Source organism: Liolophura sinensis, chromosome 9 (assembly GCF_032854445.1).
Source record: "Liolophura sinensis isolate JHLJ2023 chromosome 9, CUHK_Ljap_v2, whole genome shotgun sequence".
Taxonomy (NCBI): Eukaryota; Metazoa; Mollusca; class Polyplacophora; order Chitonida; family Chitonidae; genus Liolophura; species Liolophura sinensis.
The window spans coordinates 27803182-27831150 of record NC_088303.1 but is presented as its reverse complement, the minus strand read 5'-3'; the positions used below and the strand labels follow the sequence as shown (position 1 = coordinate 27831150).

The window sequence follows — 27969 nt, the reverse complement described above, 5'->3', positions numbered from 1 at the left end:
TTAAATACTCCATAAAACTAGTTTGATTTTTTTTTTTTTCAACCTAGTAAAATGCATTTGAAAGTTTGGATCCTGTGGTACCTTTTTGTGACAATACTGCGACCAGGGGCGTCACATGGTTTTGCTGCATAACTTGCACAGAAATAGATTTTATTTATGAATACCTTTACCAAATGCACCTTGAAATGGGCTATTTCGAGCATGAAATATGGACGTGATGCCACTGATACCCTCTGTTTCACTAAAAGGACACTGTAGAATCAGATGTTTTTAAAAAATTTTACTCAAAAAAATTCCCCAAAAAATAAATTAAACTCTTTGCTTGGACAGTTTTAGTGGTCTTTTATCTGATACTTCATTTTAGTGTTGCCTTTAAGGTCAGTTACATAATGGTGGTTTTATCTTTAATCTGTCGGTTTCCTCTATCAGTAACAGGCCAGGCTGTAATCTGAGATTATTCATAATTTTAATCACAATAAAGAACACAAAACAATTCCTGAGCTTTTCCCTACATCAGAAATCTGATGCACTAGTACTGGAAATCAGGAAGTCTAAAATTTTGTCTTTACCTTGTACACATACAGACCTGCATGTATATGTGTCATCAAAATAAAAAATTCAACCTGCAGACAGCAATTAAAACAAGATACCATATTTCACGAATAAATATAAACATCTGCTAACAACACCGACACCATAATCTCTGATAATGTAACTTACTGGAATCTTTAAAGTTGGTACTATATTCTAGTCATTGCTTTGACAGTTGTGTAAATATGACAATGAAAACTACGTGCAATTAATAGTGGAATTTCTACAACTGTATGCCATATACTCGATCAGTCATGGAGCTTATAGTTTTCCCAGGACTATTAGATTAGTCTTCAGAGCTATCTTAATCCCAGATTACAGTTAAAAGAACACAACGTTAATAAAGCCTGCATCACCACTTCCAAAGGGCAATTTGGTAATGTTTTGTTATTACCTTTTTCTAATGCGTTTTCCAATTTTTTTTTTGTTACCAAGTAAGTTTTATACCTGGATGCTGGCTGCTGTTTTTTTCTTTTTTAAGTTTCTCTGCCTACTGTGACGGTTCGGTTCGTGTTGCTAGACTAGATGGGAAATTGTTATACATGTCCACACAGTCATGTACTTGTGAAACGACTTGAGGTTTAGCAGTCTTAGGGTCTTTTCTCTGGATTTTGTTTTCGTCTTACTTAGCTTTGGTTTTCGCGTATTGACCACTTTCCGTGTTTAGTATGACGGTGACTCGCAACAAACCCTGAGCATTCAGCATCAACCCAATGACAGGCCTTACCATTCGTCGAGTGGCTGCGACATAGGCTAAACCACAGCCCTCGTGTACACAGAACAACAACAACGCTCCTGTTACAAACGAGGTTAACGGAAGATGCTTGAAGAGTGAAACGAATCAATGGTTTCGATTTGCCGGATACCGTCACCTGCTTTCAACACCCTCATTAAAACATTTGTCAAACAAGACATTAACTGTGGTACATGTACTAAAATTCTGTTACTAAAGACGTTCTGCCTGATGTCATCTTCACCGCCAGCGGAATCACCATCATTGTCGGCAGAATGCATAGTCAAGGGACCAGAATCACCGGTGAAGAAGGATGAAACAGATGATGGGCCGAGTAAAAAGAAGAGTGAGCCTCAGTGCAACTTGTCAAAGCGAGCTAAAAGAAGAATGGCAAAGATAGAAATGGTAAGAGGAATTGCAGTTCTCAAGCTCTCAGCTACACACATTCGCTCGAAGTTGCCTCCCTTTACCTGTAAACGATTCCCGAGGCTGGTTTCATAAAGCTCACTTAGCTATGGAAGCCCTTAACTACCATGTTTTAGGGATATAAAGTGCACTTAGCTAAGGGTAACTTAACTAAGTAAGCTTCAAGTTGTAGAGATATAAAGTGCACTTAGCTAAGGCTACTTAACACAAAGTATGAAACAGTATATATATACAGTTTCATACACATCAATTTTAGACCCCAGTATTCGATGGTCAAATTCTGTTAAAAAGTGAATAATGAGGTTAAAGAAACTCAACTCTGTGTTTTTCTGGGACAGCTATTCAAATTTTTGGATAAAGACTGAATTGCTTTTGAAACTATACGCCTCATGATGAGTTGTCGCCAACGACTGCATCCGTGACTAACAGAAATGATCATGTGTGTATTGGCTGTAATTAAATTAAAATTAAGCTTTAAATATACATACAAACTATGGTGATACGGCTTAGTGGGTATAAAACAAAGTGGGCGTTCATTCATATTTGATCAATCTTCGGTATGCTGGGAAAGTGGAAGAAAAGTAGATACAACCACATATTGGTTTCTAGGGAATGTCGCTTTGAGACACGCTATCACATTGGCCTTTGCGTCATCTGTGGACACATGAGTGAGCTTCTAACAAATTAAGAAGTGTTTACAACATCGAAATGGCTGTTTGACAGCTGTACGTTACGGTTAATGGCGGTTTCTGACTGGCTACAGAGGATGATGAAAACCAAAAATAATCCAAGACTAATCGTGTTGCTTGACTGTGTTTGTCAAGCATGAATGACAGTCTCGGATAATGGTGATGTCATATTTTATGTTCAACTGCTTAAAAAGGGACAGTTAACAGTCATTTTCTTACATAGTGATAATCCATCCCCCATTGTTTTAATCTCTGATCCAGATTATGAGGATTAGCGACACTGCAGGAAACAAAAGATGATTATAGCCACTCTTGATAATACCTGTTTGATGTGCTTGAGTGATTTTGGCTACATTATAACTCGGAAAATTAAAAAGTTTTGAGATTTTTTTTTCAGTATTGCCTTCATTAATTAAGCGAAAATTAATTTCCGCAAATCCATTTTCGAAGTAAATCTGCAAATATAAAAATACTTTACATTATATACCTCTGATCAGGGTAAGCCTTGTCTTTTTTGTTTGTAGGCCTACATAGACCCTATAAGTTCATTTTTGATGTTATATTTGTTAGTTCCTTTTTTCTTTTAATATTTATATTAACCAACAACTGAACATACATGATTTATTTCATTATGCACCTCTGAACAGGGTAAGCCTTATCTTGCCTAGTCTTGCACATGTTTGCTTTTGATATAATGTTTGTTAGTTCCTTTCTTTCCTTTAATTTAACAACCAACTGAACATGAATCACCATGGTTTAGACATTCCCACTTACAGCCTCTCCGGCGGTACGTGGGAAGGTCTGCCTGCAACCTGCAGAGAGTGGTGGGTTTTCGCTGCCTAGTTTCCTGTCACCATATGGCTGGCTGCGGTTGTATAAGCCAAATATTTCAGTCATTTTTAAATAAATAAATCAATCACAAGCTGCATAAATATGATTTTGAAGGATCGATCTGTACAACAACACACGAACCTGGGTTGATGTAAAAACGCATTACGTGCATGGATCTCATACTTGACATAGATTGCCAACATCAGAGAAGAGCAGTGTAGTTGATTGAATGAATGAATGATTATGGTTTAATGCTATATCTGCAAAATTTCAGCCATTTCCTTCAAGGATGATATTCATGCAGATTTTAAACTATTTAATTGGCTGAAATGAGGAAAGGTTTCAGGTGTGAGCAGGCCGATGTGAGAATCATAAGTTATTTACTGCTGTTTCATAATTTTTAGCCAAGCAGGTTTGCCTGCCTGTTGACAAATACATGTATAATGGTAAGTTGACCACGTGTTTGCCTGGGCATCTGTAGGGTGAACAATTTCACAGATTGTGTATCTCTATATACCCCTTCTAGACATGCGGAAAACAATTTTGTCTCTGTAATATATCCTTGTGAATCCAACGAGCTGAGCTAAGAAAAATCATGCAAGCCATGGCGACTGCAGATAGCTCTAATATCGTGGAGAAACTTTACCATGACGTGTCAGGACTGTGGTATCGGAAAGAAAACTTCTTTGCCATCTCATTATAACAGCTTATGGTATCTCATTATGACGACAAATAGAGATTTACTATATCTCATTAGAGCAACTTAGTATCTCGTATTAACAAATTTCTATATGTCACAATACAGACTTACATGTACTATCTCATAGTACTATATCTTGTAATAACAAGATACTGTCACATGATGATAACATACTATATCTGGTAAAAACATACGACTTTCTATCTCTTAAGGACATGCTATCTCATAAGAAAGACTTACTATCTTGTAATAATGACTTACTACCTTAAAATAATATCTTAAAATAACAACAGATTTATGGACGCATATATGTGGGTTAATAACGTGTGGCCTCCATCACTCAGAATTATATTATTATATAATAATTACAGTAATGTGGCAATATTATTGTTAAGTACTGTTATTACTATAATTCACCCTCAGCCTCATTTATTACAAGATATAGTCATTATTATGAGAAACTAAGTTGTTAAATCAGAATACCACAAGTCAGAAATTGGTGTAAGTTTTGATCATGTGAAAGCGTAAGTCGTGATCACAAGATAATTAACATTTTTTTCCCCCTTCCATGTCGCGCCAATGGGCTTCCGTAGACGTTTAATGTTTTGGAGTTATAAGTTATAAGCATTTTCTTCACCTGTGGATGTTTCCATGCAAGATGTGTCTGTGCAAACTGCAAGCACTTCAATCTCTGGAGCTATACCAGTATTACTGTGGCACATTACACCTCTTAGTGGAATTTACTGAATTAATGAACAATATCAACGGTGGTGGTAGAAGTTATCCATTACACCTCTTAGTGGAATTTACTGAATTAATGAATAATATCAATGGTGGTGGTAGCAGTTATCCATTACACCTCTTAGTGGAATTTACTGAATTAATGAATAATATCAACGGTGGTGCTAGCAGTTATCCTTTAGCTAGACCTATAATACATACTGTACGTTTGTATGGTGTGGCTTTCAGATGGAGAAGAACAAGAACCATAAGGAACAGAAAAGATTGAGGAAACTAGCGGATCCTAATGCTGACTTAAATGCTGGGTTCAGTCAAGACATCTTTGGCGAAACTGATTATTATTTTGAAAATGGTGAGATGTGACAATTCTGCATATTGTTCTGTATCTCTTGATCTTTGCTGTAATTGTTTTATTTCTTCTAATTTTTGGGATGGATATTAGTAGTGCTGAAAGCAGAATATTACCTTTCATTCCCAGCTTTTTCAAAAAGAAAAGATATGAGTATGTTATTCATTGGACGGTCTCATCATGTGAGAATAAAGGAACTAAATATTCCTGCTACAATTACATGTATACTGGCTGAAAATAGCAGAGCGGGTGTCGTAAAAATTAGAAGAAATAAGGTCTGTAACAGGAGATAATACGGTACTCATAATTTAATCAGGATGAAGTGAAGAATTTGAAGATTTGTTTGAATGACAATTCCTGATGATAACTGTAATATTCCTGTCATAATTTGTCACATAATTTTAGAATATTTCCAAATTACACACGTGTACTGTTAATTAACGGTTAGTGAGCTTATTACAGACAGGTACATTTCTCCACTCTTACTACTTGCCTGTGTGGGCCCAGTCACAAATGATACTTGGAAATTTTACATTAACAATAACATCTACAGTATATTATAAAGGGATTTGGAATTTATTGTGACACAATAACATTGCATGAAAAGGAATGGAATTATTATGGTGACAAAAATAACTTCAGATATCTGGATCAAAATTATGGTTGATGGAGAGAAATGGAAGGTTCTTCCAGCTTTGACTGTGAAAATGCCGTGGTTGTGGAAGTGTTAACACCTGAATATTTCATTTTTCGCGAATATTTCAATGCAGGTCTTAGGAAAGTTTACCCTTACTACTACACGTTTACTGCTTTTGCAAAGCGACGTTGGGTAGGTCGATCTTTACTGGAGGTGACCTCTGCTGAGTTTCGGGCTGAAAACGAGGATTACTATGTAAGTTGTCTTACTACAATGTACTGCCGGTTAAGGTTTTCCCCTTGTCAGTCTGCCTGTGTGTCGGTCTGTCTATCTGTGTGTTTGTTTGTCTGTCACTCCCACCTTAAGTTTTAGATTGTTAAGCTGTCTATCACAAGATTTGCAATTCTATCATTTGTCTGTATGACAAGGAATTTCTCGGCGCATTTTCTTATTTATAAGGTGAAAACCAAGAAAACCAAGATTTCTGTTATTTACAACTAAAATTCTGAATGATGTTTGTGACAACACATTGAACAATGCCGGTGGCCTCCGTGGCTCAGTTGGTTAGCATGCTAGCGCAGCGTAATGACCCAGGACCCTCTCACCAATGCGGTCGCTGTGAGTTCAAGTCCTGCTCATGCTGGCTTCCTCTCTGGCCGTAAGTCGGAAGGTCTGTCAGCAACCTGCGGATGGTTGGGGGTTTCCCCCGGGCTCTGCCTGGTTTCCTCCCACCATAATGCTGGCCGCTGTCATACAAGTGAAATATTCTTCAGTACTGCATAAAACACCAATCAAATAAATAATAAATAAATTGAACAATGCCCTCTCTGAAATGAACTGCCCTGATAATGGTACTGACCTGTGGATGACATTGCAGAGAAGGGCAATTGAGAGTGGAGCTATGACTGTGAACGGAGAAATTGTGAACCTGGATTATAAGCTGAAGGACAATGACCTCGTCCAAAACACCATTCACAGGTTAGTACCATCACCCTCAATTCTTCCGTTCGTTATAATTAACACAAATTAATTTTTGTCCTTCATGTTAAATTTTATGGTCCAACAAGGACCTATGCCTTAGTTGAGCTTTGGTAAGGAACTGTATTTAGACATGCATATGTGAATGTGTGACCTATAGATGTGATATTACTCTCCGGCCGTACGTGGGAAGATCTGCCTGCAACCCACGGATGGTTGTGGGTTTTCACCAGGCTCTGCCCAGTTTCCTCCCATCATAATGCTGGTCGCCGTCGTATAAGTGAAGTATTCTTGTGTACGACGTAAAACACCAATCAAATAAATAAATAAATAGATAAAGATGTGATATGAGGATTTAATTATGACAGTTACAGCTGGACTTGGTTTTCTGATATCCATAAGTGAAGTGTTTGCTGTGATGTCATGCTATTGTCTGCATGGTTGATTATTTTTCAAGAATTCACGCTTGCGAGTTTGTGGTTTGAGTGGTGATGGGTGATGACTGAGTGCACCTTGCCAGTGCTAATTGACCTTGACAAATGATGTTGCAGACTGTGATGCAGTTAGCTATTGCTAGTTCCACTGTGGCTAAAAGTCAGAGGTTGTGTGGCAAGTTGGGATGCTTTATTCCAGGCATTCCCATTTCCTTGTTTAATGCTGTAATATTTCACTAGTATGCAGTCAGGTTTAAGGTTTGAGGCAGAATGTTGCCTGTTTTATGAATCAGTTGCACATTGCGCCTGGCGTAATTTCCATGACAACATACGGTGAAGAGATATGTGTCCATGAAAGACAAGCTTAACACTGTAGCCAAGCCAGGTAGTGCTCTGTTTGAATCAACGTCCATTCTTGGAACAAGTGCAGTCTAAACTGAGCCATCATACATTGCTTAGTCAGCTAATTTATTGGACTTAACCTGAATGACGTCAAATTTTGACCGTCATGAAATTGCGCATTTTGTTCTGATTTCAGAACTTCTGTTCATTGTAGAGGTTTGTTAGGAAGGTAGGATGTTATCCTGCTAGAAAAATGGAAGTTCATTTCATGACATTTATCTAAAAAATTGCACCTTTAGGGGCAAAATTGTATTTATTTATTTGATTGGTTTTTTACGCTGTACTGAAGAATATTTCACTTGTACCACGGCGGCCAGCATTATGGTGGGAGGAAACCGGGCAGAGCCTGGGAGAAACCCACGACCATCCACAGGTTGATGTCAGACCTTTCCATGTAGGGCCGGAGAGGAAGCCAGCATGAGCTGGACTTGAACTCACAGCGACTGCTTTGGTGAGAGGCTCCTGGGCCATTACGCTGCGCTAGCATGCTAATCAACTGAGCCACAGAGGCCCCCTGCGAAATTTTAGGTTATTCAGATTATAATTCAAGAAATTTGGGAAAGAAGTTTGAAGATTCATGCTTAGACTGAAAGCCCCTTTCAGAGGAATGAATGGCTCTGAGAAGAGCCGTCCGGCAGAGTATCACTGCAGACATTGGGTTGTCTGAATTTTTCCATTGGGGATGATAGTTGTAAATCCGGTGGTGCTTTCCTGAGCTCGGACTTTCTTGTTGCATGGTATTACTTTGTTCTCCATTGTCAATCTGACTTGGTGAGCACAGTTTGGCTGGCACGTGTTATTGAGGGCAGTTTTCTGACCTGAGAAGGTGTAGTCCGTTAAACCGTTTCAAAGGTAAGATCTGGATACTTGTCAGTAAGTCAGTCTGCCCTCATGGCATATGTGACAGACCTCTGCCATTGGAATATGTCATAGAACTGCCATCTTGGACTTTGTCACTGACCTCTGCAATCTTAGATTTTGTCCTTCGACCAATGACATTTTGGATTGTGACAAACCCTGTTCATCTTGGACGGTGAATATCACAGCGTTGTCATCACTGTTGCTTCTGGGTCCTTTTCACAAGGTGACCTTTAAGTGACGTCTCTCTCTCACGAACTTCGTCCTCCAGGATTTTGATTGGAGGAAATGTTTGCCTTTAAGTCCTTCATCTCACTTCTCAGTCGGGTCACAAGGTCTGCTTTCCCATAGGCGTACTCGCAGTACACCTCTCTCATGCTCTCCACGGCCGCAATGCGCATCCTCAGGCTGTAGCGAAAAGCTCTCTGGTTGTTCACAGTGGCCCGGTCGTAACGGCTCCGCAGCTCTTTCAGTTTTCGGCTCAGCACAATAATTTGGCTGCAGGCTTTGTGGAAAGATGTCTCGCTTTGCTGTAAGTTGTTGTACAGTTTTGCCTTGTCCATGTTAGCTGTTGTATACTGTTAGTCTGTCTGTGTGTGAGAAGGCAGGTAGAAGTGACAGACTGTTTGACCCCACCTGGTTATATACTACTGCCAGCTGATGATCGCTCAAACTGACCGGCACATGTCCCTACAGGCTGGAGTTGACCACTGTCCAGTCTTGACCCAACGTGACACTCCAAACCCCTGGGGTCCACTGGTCACTTACACCAGTCACCTGACAAGTGTGAGCACTGAGTTTAAGCCTTGGCAACACCTTTTTCCTCAAACTGTCCAGCCCTTGACCAGTGACTGACCACCTAAGTCATTAAACTCATACAGGCTATTATGCTGGTCAGCAGCTGGCATGGAGTGTTGATGTTACCCTTACTAATGCTATTGTTTGGTGTTTGTATAATCCTAACAACAGCTTTTGAGGCTATCTGTTGTCATGTTTTTGACAGCTTTATTAATTTGATGTCAGCTTTATGGTTATTTGCTCCTGAATGTGTTAAAATGATCTAGAAGCTGCTGTACACAAGTCCTCACGTCTAATCATTTCCTAAGCTCTGATAAAACATTTAACTCATACCTTATACATATTTATTTCACAGTTCATGGGATTTGTTGACTTTTTATTGGCTTGTAATTATATCAAATGAAAATTTTCAATTTGTACACATTTAGGGCATTTTGTTTCTAAAAATTGTCTCCATTGGGTAGGCCTTCAGTAAAAATGTGTTCGTTTGGCATGACCAGACAGAACTTCAATAAAAGGGCGCTACTGTAAAGATTTTGATACAGTTATTTTCCTCAATCTCTGTATATTAACTTATTAAAGATCCCCATCTTTCCTTAGCCAGAATTTAAAAAAAAAAAGAAAGGATCGATCCCTATTGACCAACCCTACTTCCTTTTAACATGGTCAGGTTACGCCAAGCTAATTTTTTAAGGATGGCAATACATACATCTTAATACATAGCAGCTGTCTTCATACAGTTATCAGATAGCTGCGCTCGCCATTTCTTAGAAGTTTGTTTGTGGTTTTTTTGGAGGGGGTTTGACCAGTTTTTGCTAATATTGAATGTATGTCCTATAAACATAACACAGAATTTTTATCACAAAGTTCTTTTATACGTGTACCATTGAATGACTGTAATGCCCATTCTTTAAAATCCCAACAAAAAAACTTCTTTGTGCTAAGATCAATGTGTTGTTCCCTCCTGCAGAGAGAATGTAATTGATATCGTGAATGTGTAGCTATGTGTGAAAGGGATTGACATACTGACAAGTACCTTCAAGGGAGGTCATGTGACAGGTTGTTTCATTAACATACTAAGCTCACAAACTACTGGTCATTCACAAATGATGCAGTGGGATCATTTTTTTATTGTAAAATTTATAGCTGTTTTATTTTGATTCTTCTTCTACATGACATGTTGTATATGTATATTGACTTCACTTGGGAAGACTATGCTTTGGGTGCCTAGGAAAAACAATTCGGTTAAAGAGTTACTGATTATATTACTCCTGTGAAGGCTGTTGTTCAAACCATTTCTGTAACTCGGCTATTTTGTATGCTTTCAAGATGTTTGTTTGAGCACATTCTGAGGGCAATAAGCTTTATGTAGACTTTAGAAGATTATGCTTTTTGTGAAGACCTGCAATTGGCCAATCCAACCAATGTAGGTTTTGTAAGCAAAATCAGATTAAAAAGGACCATAAAATGCCCTGAAAGTTGCTACTTCATATGCAAAAAGGTAGAGGAATTTGGGTACTATATTAAATTGTCATGTCAAAGGCCACTGGCAGAGAAACCCTCAGGTCAGGTAGCAGCTTGTTCAGCCATCAACAACAGTTAATCTGTGACTGGATAAACCTCTTAGCATCTGTGTCACTTCTGACAGTTGGCAGTCTTATTTGGCCTCTTTCCCCTCCCCTAGACTCTAATGATTAGCCCCCCCCCCCCCTCCCACCTTCCACTCTCCAGGCCTGGACTTGTGTATAACACCCACCAGAGTGCTGGTGATAGCTCACCCCTAGCCATCTTTCCCTCCCTTGATCACCCCAGTTCTGTCACCATACAGCTCACACCTTGGTGCTATATGATCATGACATGGACATACAGATTCTGTAAGAGAGCTGTCTTTGTATTCAATCATTCCTTGTATTCAATCATTTCTTGTATTCAAGCATTCTTATTCTAGGAGTCTGTTTGCAGTGACATCAGAACACCAGCTTTAATTTTTTTTTTTTATGCCCAAGCAGACTACATGTATTAGCAAATTCTCTAGTATAACTTGGGATTAAGATATCTTAATCCCAGGTATAAAATTACACAGCAATCAGGGGCGGGTTGTTTGTATGGACTTTAGTTACATGTAACACTAAGTTAAAGCTAACAAAGGACTAAAACCTAAATTGGTGACATTTTATACCCTTTCCTGAAATGACGTATCAAACCGATGTTAGTTAATCGCACATTTAGCGTCATTACAAGTACCCTGTATCTGTTTTGTTATTGTTTATCCTTTTAGATTAAGATCACGCTTATCGTAAAATGGAAGCAAGAACAAAATTAAAACTTTAATCAAATAAAGAGGGAGTATATCATAGAGATAGCTTAAGTTCAAAATTTAGTGAAACCTTTTTGTTTTTGATTTTAAATTTTGCATGGTATTTCTTGAATCAAGATGTTGTACATGTAGGTTTTGGTACAGTTTTGAATTTTATAGATTGGACATAAAAAAAATTAAAAGACATTTATCAAGGTATATTAACTGTTAGATAAAACAGTAAATGCACACAAAAAAAGGAAATAAAAAAAGAACAACTAAAAACAAAAACGTGCCATAAGAAAATTATGATATTTTAATTGCACATCTTAGGCTTGGCTTTTAAAAGTACAGGTACCTCTGATTTGGCAACATAGATTTATCACAACGTGACACTGAAGTAGTGCACATCTTTTGTTAAGAAATTCTACAGCCATTGGTGTAGGTTGGGTCAGTTACCTGTTGAGCTAACCAGTTATTAAGTTTGAATGACCCAGGGATTAATGGATTAGCTGGACATGTCAGGAAGCTTCTTGTGCTGGACTACACTAATCCTCTTGTTCTGGTAACACTGACATATCAACAGCTTACCTAACGCCAGGTATAAGGCACAGGTATTGTCCCTGACAGGGCGGAGCCTTTTGTCCCCTTATTATAACCTCAGGCCTGAACATGTGCTAGTCAACCTTGCCTGAGGGCAGGCAGCAGTTTCTTTTTGCATTCTTGTATATTATTCAAAGGGTGATCTAGTTAGAGTGTCTGCCTCTAAGTCGAGGGACATAGGATCAAACCCTGTTCGGGTCATACCAATGACTTAAAAAATTATACTTATTGCTGCATCGCTTGGCGCTCAGCACTAAGAGGTTAGAGCAAGGAAACGGGACTGGTTGGCCCGGTGCTAGTATAATGTGACTTAGTGGTGTCTGGTGTCTGGTTCGGTATGATACTTCAGTGGCAGCAACATTTTGGTGGCATGAACTCGCCACGCAACAAGAAGACATTAGTGTATGTTCACAACCCTAATGAATCCTTGTCATCTTGTGACTAAAAAATTGTTATGTAGGATGTAAAACTCCAAGTATACATACATACATTACCCAAAGTAAGTGGTGAAGCCTAGCGTGACTTGACTTATAATCATAGAAACTAACAGCAACATTAAATCATGTTGAATATGGCTATTATTGGGATTATGATAATGTGTACTTCACTTTGCATCTTTTGTACCCATTCTTTATAGAGGGATTCTAGGAAGAATAGAGGTATGACCAACAGAGAAATGTATATAATTGTGTAATGTTGCTGTCATCTGAAAAATGTACAGTACATGACCTGCAGTTTTGAACCAAAAAGTGCATTTACCCAGGCAAAATAAATTGTCAGTAACATCGTTACATGGGAAACGAGTGTGGTTTACCCTGGGTATTGTTGTTTTCTCCGCCCATAAATTTGTCGGCCATTGTACTGGATAAGTGAAAAAAATTAGCATGAGTATGCCATAAAACAACGCTAAAGGAAATATAGAAATAAAATAAAGAAGATGGATGAAAGCTTAGATCATTTCTCCAGCATTCACATGCGCAATACTTACATTTACCACAACAAAACTTTACTTGCTTTGCGCCAAGAGTCATTGAGGTGTTTTTATTGCGAGACATAATTACTTGCTTTGCGCCAAGAGTCATTGAGGTGTTTTTATTGCAAGACATAATTACTTGCTTTGTGCCAAGAGTCATTGAGGTGTTTTTATTGCGAGACATAATTACTTGCTTTGCGCCAAGAGTCATTGAGGTGTTTTTATTGCGAGACATAATTACTTGCTTTGCGCCAAGAGTCATTGAGGTGTTTTTATTGCGAGACATAATTACTTGCTTTGTGCCAAGAGTCATTGAGGTGTTTTTATTGCGAGACATAATTACTTGCTTTGCGCCAAGAGTCATTGAGGTGTTTTTATTGCGAGACATAATTACTTGCTTTGCGCCAAGAGTCATTGAGGTGTTTTTATTGCGAGACATAATTACTTGCTTTGCGCCAAGAGTCATTGAGGTGTTTTTATTGCAAGACATAATTACTTGCTTTGCGCCAAGAGTCATTGAGGTGTTTTTATTGCAAGACATAATTACTTGCTTTGTGCCAAGAGTCATTGAGGTGTTTTTATTGCGAGACATAATTACTTGCTTTGCGCCAAGAGTCATTGAGGTGTTTTTATTGCGAGACATAATTACTTGCTTTGCGCCAAGAGTCATTGAGGTGTTTTTATTGCGAGACATAATAAGAATCCAATAAAGAAAAGTGAAATTTAGAAAAAGCGACAAAAAAGCCAACTATACCACAAATACTATTTTTTAGCCTGCCTTATGAAGTGAGGAGAGGTATTATGAGAGGGAATCAGATCTTGTTACTGGCAGTGTGGGTGTCCAGTTTGGTTAAAGTTTTTGGCCAGTCATAGGGTTGCAGTGACCACCCATAGTACACAGACGACCAATCATCCATACACAGACGGCCAATCATTCGTACACAGACGACCAATCATCCGTACACAGATGGCCAATCATCCGCACACAGACGGCGAATCATCCGTACACAGATGGCCAATTATCCGTACACAGACGGCCAATCATCCGCACACAGATGGCCAATTATCTGTACACAGAAGGACAATCATCCGTACACAGATGGCGAATCATTCGTACACAGACGACCAATCATCTGTACACAGATGGCCAATCATCCGTACACAGACGACCAATCATCCGCACACAGATGGCCAATCATCCGTACACAGAAGGACAATCATCCGTACACAGATGGCGAATCATTCGTACACAGATGGCCAATTATCCGTACACAGATGGAAAATCATCGGTAGACATTAACATATCTAAGACCAAGGAAGTCTTTTAACTTATAGCTGAGCATTTTCCTTCACTGGGTTGCAATGGCCTTCCTTTGTGCATGGATTGCCAAATACAGTGATTTGCATGTCAAAGAACTCTGGTGAAGTTTAACTCCCCACAGTGTCCTTTACCACCACAATGATTTACAGCTCCATGACATACAAAGTCACTGCTCTGCAAACCATACGCATATGATAAACAGTCATAGTTGTGACAGAATAATAATTAATGGCCTTTCTTGTTGATTTGATGGCAAGATCTTGACACTATCTAATTAGAGAGTAATATCTGTGTAAGTGTCAATCATTCTACCTTTTGTGGTTTAGAAGTCAATATTTTAATATATCACCTGACTTGGACATTATGCAGCTTTTCAAATTGCTCAATCAGACGAGCTACCTATATTTCCTGAATGCCTTGTTATGTTATTGTATTTGCAGACACGAGAACCCAGTGTGTGATCAGACCTTTGAGGTACTGCATGAAGACAAGGATGTGGTGGTGATCAACAAGCCCTCGTCTATCCCCTGTCACCCCTGTGGCAGGTACAGGTTCAACTCGGCTGTCTTCATCTTGGGCAAAGAGATGAAGCAAAGCAACCTCAGGAGTAAGACGCACGAGTAGAATACCTACAAATACAACCAATTGCAGTAATGATGTCGCTAGAGAGTGAACTGTGAACTTTTGGTTTGAGGGACTTGTCTTTCAGTTGTTAAGACACAGGAGGTGCAGTTTCAAACCCAGCCTTGGAGAGGGAATTTGTAGATTTTTAGACTCTCAGTTTAAGTGATACCATGGTAATAATTAGGAGTGGCTGATGCAGTTGCTTGTTTGGCCATTACATCTGTGTGCTATTCATTGTGAAACTTGAAATTGTTTACTGGTAGTAATTTACCTGTGACCTTGACACTTTAACCTGACCTCCACACCTTCAATTGACCACCACATCTTCACCTGATCACTGCGCCTTCACCTGACCTCTACACCTTCTCCTGACTACCACATCTTCACCTGACAACCGCGTTTTTACCTGACCACCACATCTTCACCTGACCACTGCACCTTCACCTGACCTCAACACCTTCACCCGACAACGGCATCTTCACCTGACCTCCACACCTTCACCTGACTTCCACACCTTCACCTGACCTCAACACCTTCACCTGACCATACACCTTCACTTGACAACCACGCCTTCACCTGACCGCCACACCTACACCTGACAACCACGCCTTCACCTGACTACCACACCTTCACCTGACTACCACATCTTCACCTGACCGCCACGCCCTCACCTGACCGCCACACTTACACCTGACTACCACACCTTCACCTGACTACCACATCTTCACCTGACCACCACGCCTTCACCTGACCACCACATCTTCACCTGACCGCCACACCTACACCTGACAACCACATCTTCACCTGACTACCACACCTTCACCTGACTACCACATCTTCACCTGACTACCACATCTTCACCTGACCGTCACGCCCTCACCTGACCGCCACACTTACACCTGACTACCACACCTTCACCTGACTACCACATCTTCACCTGACCACCACGCCTTCACCTGACTACCACATCTTCACCTGACCACCACGCCCTCACCTGACCGCCACACTTACACCTGACTACCACACCTTCACCTGACTACCACATCTTCACCTGACCACCACGCCTTCACCTGACCACCACATCTTCACCTGACCGCCACACCAACACCTGACAACCACGTCGTGATGTTTGTGCTCTGTTTTCTTGATTACGGCATAATGCATGCATCAATCAATCAATCATAAAATCCATGAAGTATTATTGTAAGACTGGTTTGGTGTTGGCAGATATTTATCGCTTGGACCGCCTGACCTCTGGTGTAATGGTGTGTGGGAAAACAGCTAAACGAACATTAGAGCTGGAGAGGCATGTGAGGAACAGAGAAGTGGAGAAGGAGTATGTGTGTCGTGTAGTAGGAGAATTCCCTGAGTAAGTAAGAATTTATGTGTCACGTACGAGAACATAGTATTTAGACAGCTTTGTAAGTTGTTTAGTTGGTGGATTTCTATCGTAAGGTCGACATTTATGTTTGGCATGTAGGGACAAATAGTATCTAGACAGCCGTGTAAGTTTGTTTAGTGGGTGGATTTCCATCGTAAGGTCGACATTTATGTTTGGCATGTAGGGACAAATAGTATCTAGACAGCCTTGTAAGTTGTTTAGTGAGTGGATTTCTATCGTAAGGTCGACATTTATGTTTGACATGTAGGGACAAATAGTATGTAGACAGCCGTGTAAGTTTGTTTAATGGGTGGATTTCCATCGTAAGGTCGACATTTATGTTTGGCATGTAGGGACAAATAGTATCTAGACAGCTTTGTAAGTTGTTTAGTGGGTGGATTTCCATCGTGAGGTTGACATTTACGTTTGACATGTAGGGACAAATAGTATCTAGACAGCCGGGGGCCTTCGTGGCTCAGTCGGTTAGCGCGCTAGTGCAGCGCAGTGACCCAGGAGCCTCTCACCAATGCGATCGCTGTGAGTTCAAGTCCAGGACATGCTGGCTTCCTCTCCAGTCGTAAGTGGGAAGGTCTGCCAGCAACCTGCGGATGGTCGTGGGTTTCCCCCGGGCTGTGCCCGGTTTCCACCCACCATAATGCTGGCCGCCGTCGTACAAGTGAAATATTCTTGAGAACGGCGTAAAACACCAATCAAATAAATAACAAATAAATAAATATCTAGACAGCCTTGTAAGTTGTTTAGTGGGTGGATATCCATCGTAAGGTCGACATTTATGTTTGGCATGTAGGGACAAATAGTATGTGGACAGCCATGTAAGTTGTTTAGAGGGTGGATTTCCATCGTTAGGTCGACATTTATGTTTGGCATGTAGGGACAAATAGTATCTAGACAGCCTTGTAAGTTGTTTAGTGGGTGGATTTCCATAGTAAGATTGACAAATACGTTTGGCATGTAGGAGAAAATAGTAGGTAGACAGCCTTGTAAGTTATTCAGTGGGTGGATTTCCATCGTAAGGTCGACATTTATGTTTGACATGTAGGGACAAATAGTATCTAGACAGCCTTGTAAGTTGTTTAGTGGGTGGATTTCCATAGTAAGATTGACATATATATGTGGCATGTAGGGACAAATAGTATCTAGACAGCCTTGTAAGTGTTTTAGTGGGTGGATTTCTATCGTAATGTTGACATTTATGTTTGGCATGTAGGGACAAATAGTATCTAGACAGCCTTGTAAGTTGTTTAGTGGGTGGATTTCCATAGTAAGATTGACATTTATGCTTGGCATGTAGGGACAAATAGTATCTAGACAGCCATGTAAGTTGTTTAGTGGGTGGATTTCCATAGTAAGATTGACATTTATGTTTGACATGTAGGGACAAACAGTATCTAGACAGCCTTGTACATTGTTTAGTGGGTGGATTTCCATCGTAATGTTGACATTTATGTTTGGCATGTAGGGACAAATAGTATCTAGACAGCCTTGTAAGTTGTTTAGTGGGTGGATTTCCATCATAATGTTGACATTTATGTTTGGCATGTAGGGACAGATAGTATCTAGACAGCCTTGTAAGTTGTTTAGTGGGTGGATATCCATCGTAAGATTGACATTTATGTTTGGCATGTAGGGACAAATAGTATCTAGACAGCCGTGTAAGTTGTTTAGTGGGTGGATTTCCATCGTAAGATTGACATTTATTTTGGGCATGTAGTGTTCTGGAATTGCCAAAGTAAGAAGAACATCCCAGGAAAATCATAAAGCACCGAGGGAAATTCCCCCAGTCTTAGTATAGATAAAGCTTAGTAGGCCTGAGAGGCCATCATGGCTAAAGTGGTTAGAGTCCCAGCACGGCGCAGTGACGCAGGAGCCTCTCACCAATGCCATTGCTGTGAGTTCAAATCAAGATTATACTGGCTTCCTCTCGGGCTGTATGTAGGAAGGTCTGTCAGTAATCTCGTCAGTTTCCTCCCACTGTAATGCTGATCACTGTTGTCTAGGTGAAATATTTATGAGTGTGGCATGAAACACCAATCATACACATAAATAGCAGACTTGATATGTGGAAGGGGAATTCCCAGGTTAACCTGACATGTATACATGTATAAGTGACATTCAGAGAGAAGTCAAGGACATCTGACAGGCTATATATGTACTGAGTGCTTTACATTAAAAGCTGATGATATCTACAAGAATGGCAAGTTAAATGCATTAAAGAGTATGGCATTTGACTCCTTAGGGTTCTGTTTGGCACGTTTTGATATTTCATTTTACCACAGGCTGATTGGAAATTCTACCATCTTTGCATTTCAGTGGCCGTATCAGTGTTGATCAGCCAATTGATTGTCTGTCCAACCGGGTATCAGTGTGGAAAGTTTCAGCCAATGGAAAGGCAAGCCAGACTTTCTTTGAGAAGATGAGTTACAATGGCAAGACCAGTGTTGTTAAGTGTAAGGACCATTGTCTAGCTTATCTGTCTTGTTTCATTGATTCACAGACTCCATTGTACAATCTCTGGTATGGGTAGTTCTGGAAATCTAAGTCAAAGTAGATCAGCACCTACTTTTGGAAAACTTAATTCGTTAAAGATCTATAACACTGCCCCTTTTGATGTCGTAACAAAAATTGCCTTCCTGGAAGTCATGTCAGCTTGATGTGAAAGGCAAGTTTAGAGACATTATAAATGACACTTTGTGTTTCAGGAAAGTCATGCAGAACAGTGATTATCAGTAATGTACCTTGTCAATTTCTATCCGATAGGTTTCCCCAAAACTGGCAGAACACACCAGATCCGAGTCCATCTGCAGTATTTGGGTGAGTGTCATGTTGTCAGTAGACAACTTTCCTGCCGTTAGTGGGATTTAGCAAACTTAATTTACCGTACAAGCTGAAATGAAAGTCCTCCATGCACACTCTGATAATGTAAAAATAATGTGTTAAATGATCTAAAATTTTACACAAAAAAAATCATTTTGAGAGGCAAATAAATGTTGTAAAAAAATTCTTTTTTTTTTGAAACAGTTTTTTAAGTAGGATATCCTACCTTCCAAACACACCTCAAAACACCTTTCTAACATCTATAAATCTCTTAGAGAAATAGGCAAAATGTGCAAATCAGCCATGGATAAAATATACATTTATGGTAAACCTGTTCAGCAAAGGAAGCCAAGTTATAAAGTGTAGGAATGCCAGTAGCCAGCTGATTTAACAGAAGATACTTTCAGCTGTACAACAGTCAGTCATTGACTGGCCATTGGTAGACTAAGCAGATGGTTTGAAATGTGTCTTACTGTAATGGTATTCTTACCTGTATGTTTTTTTATCATGTGGTATCCTTTTTTAACATTTCATGGTAATCTGGTCTTGGTTTTTAAATGGAGAAATGTTCATTGACTGTTCTCTCCAGTTACATTTATGGAAAGGATGTTTCAGATTTGTAGGAGCAGGTGGCACTTTTAGTAACAGTGTCTTCTGTTTTGACATCTTGTTTTCAAACAAGGGCCATTAATTTAATTCATCAGTCGCTGTCACAGCTTCTGCCAAAATTTGCATTTGTCTTCGTTTATTATAGACATTTACACGTATACATGTATGTGTATGTGACAGTTAGGGCATTACTTCATGACTCTCACTGATTTGGTTGCCATGAGTTCAAGTCAAACACCTGCTCTCTTCCTCTCTGTTTGGGGTTGTCTCCCAGTAATTGTGGAGGGTTGTGAGTTTCTCCCCATGCTCTGCCCCATTTCTTCACACCATAATGCTCGCTGCAGTCATTGAAGTGAAATATTCTTGCGTGCGGCATAAAAAGACCAATCAAATAAACGACTAAATAAAACTGTCAATCAATTTTCTTCAGGTTTTCCGATCGTGAATGACCCAATTTACAACAGTGAAGCATTTGGACCGTTGAGAGGGAAAGGTGGGGATTATGGGAAATCTGAAGCCGAGGTAAAGTGTACAATTTCTTGATATAAATGGTGTACAGATGTAAATGTATATAATTACCACGAATAACATTCCATTTTAAAATTTATTTGACTTGAAATAAAAGTTATCGTTCACCTGATATAGATCCCAGCATGAGGTTTGAAGACTCGAGTAACATTTGAAATTTGAGTTGACTTCTTTGTTATTATCATGCACCACAATGGGTTTATTTATTTATTTATTTGATTTGGTGTTTTACACCATACTCAAGATTATTGCACTTATGCGACGACTACCAGCATTATGGTGGGAGGAAACTTGGAAGAGCCTGTTGGAAACCCACGACCATTCGCAGGTTGCTGACAGACCTTCCCACTTGCGACTGGAGAGGAAGCCAGCATGAGCTGGACTTGAACTCACAGCGACTGTATTGGTGAGAAGCTTCTGGGTCATTACGCTGCGCTAGTGTGCTAACCAACTGAGCCGTGGAGGCCCCACGACAATGAGAAGGAAGCACTGTATAATATACTTAATGAATGAACTCAAAAAAATTATCAGTGGGTCATTTCCTACTCTTGCTGAAATCTGAATATATGTACATGAATGAGACAGGAGTTGTACACCCCATTGCGCTTTTATAGGATTAATTTGGAACTTTGTATGCTTTTATTCTTTTTTCTTTCCTTTGTAATGGTACCAGTGTTGAAGATTGCAAATTGAACCTGTTTCACAACAGTGGTAGGGTAGGAGTGATTCAGGTGTGTACTGTTACCTGTCTGTAATCAATGTCAATTTTCTTTTGATCACTCTGCGTTCACATAATGCCTTTTATTTTTTAAGTGAAAAATCTTAAAATTTCTCTTTTCATGTGCGCAAGATGGTAGAAAAACAGTAATTTGTAACAGTAACAAAAATCTTTGTTTTGTTTTACTGGGTTTTCAGGTGATTCAAGCAATAGAAAAGGAGCACAATGTAGGAGAGTGGGAAGAAGGGGAAAATCCTTTGTTTGCAGAGAAAATGAGGCAGCCAGAAGAGATAAAATCAGAGGGCGCTTGTGTAGATGGCACGAGCAGTCAAGATATGGATCAACGTGATGACGCAAAGGTTGAAGGTCAGGGTGAAGAAGAGATCAGTGGAGGCGTGGGAGGGAAAAGTGAAGATGAGCCCACAGCTAAGCGTTTGAAAATGACGGATACAGTCGGTGTTGTCCGTCAGGGGTTTGATTTGGAGAAGTGGAAACCAGACATAAATTGCCAGGCATGTCGCAGGAAATACCGAGATCCCAGTCCCAGTGACCTCATCATGTACCTCCATGCACTCAGATATAAGGTAAGGAGTATCTACACCCTAGTCCCAGTGACCTCATCATGTATCCCCATGCACTCAGATATAAGGTAAGGAGTATCTACACTCTAGTCCCAGTGACCTCATCATGTATCCCCATGCACTCAGATATAAGGTAAGGAGTATCTACACCCTAGTCCCAGTGACCTCATCATGTATCCCCATGCACTCAGATATAAGGTAAGGAGTATCTACATTCTAGTCCCAGTGACCTCATCATGTACCTCCATGCACTCAGATATAAGGTAAGGAGTATCTACACCCTAGTCCCAGTGACCTCATCATGTATCCCCATGCACTCAGATACAAGGCAAGGACAAGTATCTAGATACCAATCCCAGTGACCTCATCATATACCTTCATACACTCAAATATAAGGAAAGGGGTCTCTAGACCCCAGTCCCAGCGAACTCATCATGTACCTCCACACTCTCAGATATAAGTTATGGAGTATCTACACCCCAGTCCAAGTGACCTCATCACGTATCTCCATACACTCAGATACAAGGTAAGGACAAGTATCTAGATACCAGTCCCAGTGACCTCATCACGTATCTCCATACACTCAGATACAAGGTAAGGACAAGTATCTAGATACCAGTCCCAGTGACCTCATCATATACCTTCATACACTCAAATATAAGGAAAGGGGTCTCTAGACCCCAGTCCCAGCGAACTCATCACGTACCTCCACACTCTCAGATATAAGTTATGGAGTATCTACACCCCAGTCCAAGTGACCTCATCATGTATCTCCATACACTCAGATACAAGGTAAGGACAAGTATCTAGGCCCTAGTCCCAGTGACCCATCATACACCTTTACACTCTCAAATATAAGGCAAGGTGTCTAGACCTTAGTCCCAGCAACCTCATTGTGTATCTCCATGCACTCAGAGATAAGGTAAGGATTATCTAGTCCCATCGATATCGTTATGTATTCATGTTGCTGTCATGCCCTCAGATAACTGAATCACATTATACACAGCCAAACCACATTATCTACAACTAAATAGCAGCCAGTTTAAGGATAATCTGATATATGTATTGGCAATTACATGTACATTTAAATAAACTTTTAGCTGTGATTTGCAGCTTTATACATGTAAGTCAATCTCACTGTTAGAAGGTCAGTCAGAATTTTGACTCAATGGGGCCATTTGTTCAAAAGTGTATTAAAAGGTTTTAATATCAGTCTCAATGTAATACAAAACTAAAGGAATATTAGTCCAGGCTTAAGTTAATACTGGACTTAGATGCTAATACACGTTTGAACTGGGCCCTGTCCATTAACATTGTCCTTCGCTTGGTGTTTAGCAAGAAGGGGATAGTGAAACAACTGGTTGACCCGTATCAGTGTAATGATTCAGGCAGGATGGCTTACTTGCCTTTGGTAAGGCGTCTCAGTGAAGAAGCACTAGATAAAAAAGCGGTGGAAATCCGTCCTGCAACAAGGAGGCACATTACATGCACTGTAAGGATTCCTTCCACATCATATAACTGAAAAATTGTTAAGTACGACCTCAAACCTCAAGCACTCACTCACCTTTAATATTGTCCATTCACTTCACCACTAGCAAAGATCCTAGCCAACATAAGCATTTTGAAGACTTTGGCAGAGACATGTATTACTAATTGCTTCTAAGTAGATGGTTGCTTCATGTCAGCTCTGCGCCTCACCTGTGACTTGTTCATCTTTCAGGGACCAGATTGGGATTATCAGACAGCGTTACCAGACTGGGCCAAAGAGGACTTTGTGAAGACAGAACCTAGCTGATAGTTTTATCTATTTACAGCACTATTAGCTTGGTGATAGCAGTTGGAAGTAGGGTTTGCACACATTCTTAAAAGTTCTTGAGTATGATGCATTAAATTCAAGACCATTGAATTGACGGTATTTTTAATTTTATTTTGTGACTTCTTGAAAAGCCTGTAATGAGAATTCAAGAAAATTAAGCTAGTTTGTTCTGGAATTCAGACAGCATATTGTGTACTTTTATATAATGCTTGTATTCAAAAGTGTTTTTGATAATTCAATACCTTACACATCAGACATAAAGAGAAATCATATCAAAACTCAGGACTTTATAAAATTCACAAGGGTAATTGAGGGTTCTTGAATTTAAATCACAAGTCCATGGAATAACTAAAACATCAGATGTCTGCTTGCTTCCTCTCCGGCTGCATGTGGGAAGGTGTAGCAGCAACTTGTGGATGGTGTTGGATTTCCCGCCAGGTTCAGCTTGGTTTCCTCCCACCACAATACTGGCCACTGTCGTGTAAGTGAAATATTCTTGAGTAGGGTGTAAAACACCCATCAAATAAATAAATAAATGAGATGTTCTGTATATGTAAGCCTTGTGAACCCTGTGGAAAGTACATGTGACAGTCAGCTACACATTGTAGCCATGCATGTACAGCTTTGAGTATTTCTGTATTTGTAAAGATATATATGTATATACAGAGGTACATAGTGAGTCATGAATTGTGTAAGTTAGCCAGAAGAGTGAGATCATGTGATCACCCTTGCAAGGACAAAAACAAAATGGCCACCTCACATTGAAGCTTTGGTAGAAAAATCCTGAAAATTATTCTGATTGAACACTGATAGCGATGCAAAAATAGGCATTTTACTATGCTATCACACTAGAGGGACAATTTCTTTCCCGCTCGACGCCCATTACCTAGGCGGTCTGGCTTCAACATGTTCAACTAGAATCCATGTGAAATTTGTAGTTTGTACTACAACTGATAATAAATATTTGATCAGATTTACACACATTGTCTTCTTTATACCCTGTAGAGTTTCACTACGTCTGGATTGAGGAATAATAGTGAGTCATGGCCCAAGGGCCTCAATACACATAGCGCCATCTGGATGTTGCATGCCTGAAAGGGAAGATAACCCAGTGACAGAATCGTGGTCTTCTGGCCATGTACTGTAAGCACTGAAGCACTTTTTTCAGTGGATTTTATGCATACAGTTTTTATGAAAAAGACACTAAAAATGATTTGTTTTAATATTAATAAATATCATTAAATATGCAAGCGATGAAACACTGCAAATTAGTTCTTTACCCTTCACAGTTCTCTAAGAATGTTTCAAAATGTTGGTTGCAGAAGCAGTTGAAAAGGTTGAAGAAATAGGGTAATTCAGTATCATTTCTCATTGCCTGGTCATCATGGCATTTCTCTTTTACATGTATATGCAAGCATTGGGATAGGGGCAATAGGTCGTATGTATGGTATGTACAAAGTGGCCTTCTGCCCTCTGAAAGTGTCAGGATCCATCTGATATGGGAGTTCCAAGTTTCGACGTTATGACCACGCCGTGGCGTCCCTTATTGAGGGGACGTCGTTGCTTTATAGCATGGGGTTTTAAATCACTCTATCAAATATACATGGTGGTTATACGCATATAAAAATGAAAATTATCTACAAAACATGGCTTCAGTTTCCTGACTTACCTTGCAAACTGTCTGAAATAAGTATTCCAAGAAATAAGTCATTGGTTAGTTAGGGGTTATATATAATTATTGTACACACCCACATGTTATAATACACAGATTTGCTCCATCGTCTTGTACAGTTAGTATGTCACAGCCCAAAGACGACTAATGGCCTAATGGTTAGAGGAGACCTGGAATTTGTCCCTGACCGGGTCATACCAAAGACTTGGAAAATGGTATCTGTTGTTCAGTTCTGGTATGATACCGATTGCTTCAGTGGAGGTAGTGCTTTGCCACAAGAAGATACAGTATGCCCTAATTCTTCTAAGTTTCAGGACACTTGGTCTGCTCTTTGTATGTTTGTAGCAGGAATATTTAGTTTCTTTCTTTCACATGGTTAGTCCATCTGATGAACAATATATTCATATCCTTACTTTTCCCAACCACTGGGTGAGACATGTAAATTTTTTGCTTTTAGCACTACTACTATCTTTCCTAAAATTTAGAAGAATTAGGGTATGTACACACACTTAAAGACTCTTCATTGTCATATGACTAACATTGTCAGTTACCATGTAACAGCCCAAGCATACATGCATATGGGTCAGAGAGATGTTTTCTTGAGTACGGTGTGAAACACCAATCAAATAAATGAATAAATCGAAGTTATGTAAGGTTGCACATATTGGACATTGGACACCTGCTACTTCCAGTTACAGGAGTATTAGCTAGCTTATGATTGAGTGGGCAGAGTTGCTGACAATGTCAGGTCAGATCATGCAATCAAGACTAGATTAATATTAAATACATATTAACATATGCACTGTAATTTCACAAAATTAAACCTTTTCACATATTTGCAAGGTGTTTATTTAAGCTTATTCTGAAGGCATTACTCTATGTACACTGGTAAAATCACAATTCTTATGAAGCTGTGAAATTGGACAGTATAACCAGTGTAGTTCTATCTTTAAAATCAGAGTAAAAGTGTGTATAAACTGAGCTTAAAGTTGCTCTTTCATAGCAAAAAGGTTGAGGAATAAAGGTAAAGAAAAGAATCCAGGAAGTGGCTGACAAATTTGTTGAGCTACAATGTATGCTGGGAACAAAAACTCTAAAAAAACGTATTCCCAACCTGCAGTTTGATTTATTTGATTGAAGTTCTATAATTTACACCAGTATGTTTCACTAATATGGCAATGGTCAGGTTTACACATGTAGACAGAAGAGACCACAAAAGGAAACCAGACAAAAAAGGAAGCCATTACACCTTGCCAGGTGTATACATGTACATGTATTTATACCCGACAAATGCGTTTTGAAACCACAGGCTCCTCAGAATTTACCTTACGTGGGAAGGCCTGACAGCAAACTGCAGACAGTAAAATGCAGACAGTCCTGGTTTTCCCCCCGGTTTGTTCTCTGTTTCCTTCCACCATAATGCTGTCCACTGTCATATAAGTGAAATATTCTTGAGTACAACATAAAACACCAATCAAACAAATAAATCCTAGGAATTCAATTTGTAGATGGACTTAATTAAATTTGGTTTTCAGATCATTTAACTTCATATCCACAGAGAGCTCAGATCTCCAATTGCTTTCCTTGATGTGACTGTATATGGTAGCAGTATGCAATTTTCAGAAGTTTAATTTACGTAGCTGAATATTGATTTCCCAGCCAATAAGCAATACTGTGAAATCATGAAGTTCAACTTGGGTTCAACCCATTAAGTTATCCTTTGTACAACATTAAACACAGGTTCAATATAAATGGTAAGTGGGAAGGTCTGCCAGCAACCTGCGGATGGTTGTGGGTTTCCCCTGGGCTCTGCCCGGTTTCCACCCACCATAACGCCGGCTGCCGTCGTATAAGTGAAATATTCTTGAGTACGGCATAAAACACCAATCAAAAAAAAAAAAAAAAAATGAATATAAATGAGAAGCCAACTCTAAAATGTCCTGTTTTTAAGATTATTTATGTTGCATCATCAAGAATTTAGGCAAGAAAATAAAAAGTTGAAAGTGATAAAAATGGCTTATTGTAAATATCTACATACAGCAGCTGTTTAAAAATTATACTTGTATAAAGTTTAAGGGGAGACTAAAATTTTAACAAAACCTTAATAAAACTAAAATATCTTGAATATATTCCAACTGTGCTGTAGTATTAAAGCCAGGGAACAGAAACATGAACTCAACACACAATCATGTAACACAATGTACCCTTATACCTCAACAAAGTTCGAGAAGAAAATGAACACATTGGAATAAATCGTAAACAAGATTCTGCAGTAAGCACAATACGAGAGCAAAAGCAACCTACATGTACACGTAGAAATGAAATAAATACAAATCATAACCAACAAATTTGTCAGGACGGCAACTCCAAGCTGAATAGTCCATTGGTGTTACTGTATGATATGCTGAATTGACACTTATTGTTTTAATGCCAATCAAAATCCTGACATACAGATTTCTCGCTCCAGAGTTAGGTTGTTCCAGCTCAATAGCTATTTTGCCCTCAATGGTTACCTTTTCATAGATTTCAATGACATTAATCATTTATTGTACTAATTGTACTTTACTGTTAAACAGTGTTACAAACACAACAGAATAATTCCCAAAAAGTTGGGGTGGAGGCTGCTAAGTATCAAAGCAGCTGAGGCTCACTATACAACCCACACACCCAACCCCACCCCCTCTCTTCCACCCTAATTCTGCAGTCCCTGTACAAGCCATAATCACGACACAACAGACATCACTGCTGAGACTACAGTTAGGTGGTTCTTGACAGCTCAAGGTTAATTTTGTCAGAGACCTTTAAGACAGTAATCACAATCTATCAACTATTCCTATAGCAACTA

The 27969-nt window shown here is 39.4% G+C and overlaps 1 protein-coding gene across 1 annotated transcript; it reads left to right on the top strand.

Annotated features, from left to right (window-relative positions):
• Positions 1–646: 646 nt before the first annotated feature.
• Positions 647–24429, top strand: LOC135475758 (pseudouridylate synthase RPUSD2-like). Its single transcript, XM_064755695.1, has 11 exons — positions 647–1729; positions 4940–5063; positions 5831–5952; positions 6575–6675; positions 14801–14967; positions 16212–16353; positions 18697–18833; positions 19144–19197; positions 20240–20331; positions 21253–21639; positions 23357–24429. The coding sequence occupies exons 1-11, from the start codon at positions 1436–1438 to the stop codon at positions 23429–23431; spliced, it is 1695 nt and encodes a 564-aa protein (XP_064611765.1). The 5' UTR covers positions 647–1435; the 3' UTR covers positions 23432–24429.
• Positions 24430–27969: the final 3540 nt, after the last annotated feature.

What these genes read in the sequence shown, in the direction of transcription:
- LOC135475758 (XM_064755695.1), top strand. Translation starts at nt 1,436, where the DNA reads ATGGTTTCGATTTGCCGGATACCGTCACCTGCTTTCAACACCCTCATT. An exon ending in GAATGGCAAAGATAGAAATG is followed by an intron (nt 1,730 to 4,939) that starts GTAAGAGGAATT and finishes TGTGGCTTTCAG; the next exon opens with ATGGAGAAGAACAAGAACCA. An exon ending in TCCATGCACTCAGATATAAG is followed by an intron (nt 21,640 to 23,356) that starts GTAAGGAGTATC and finishes TTCATCTTTCAG; the next exon opens with GGACCAGATTGGGATTATCA.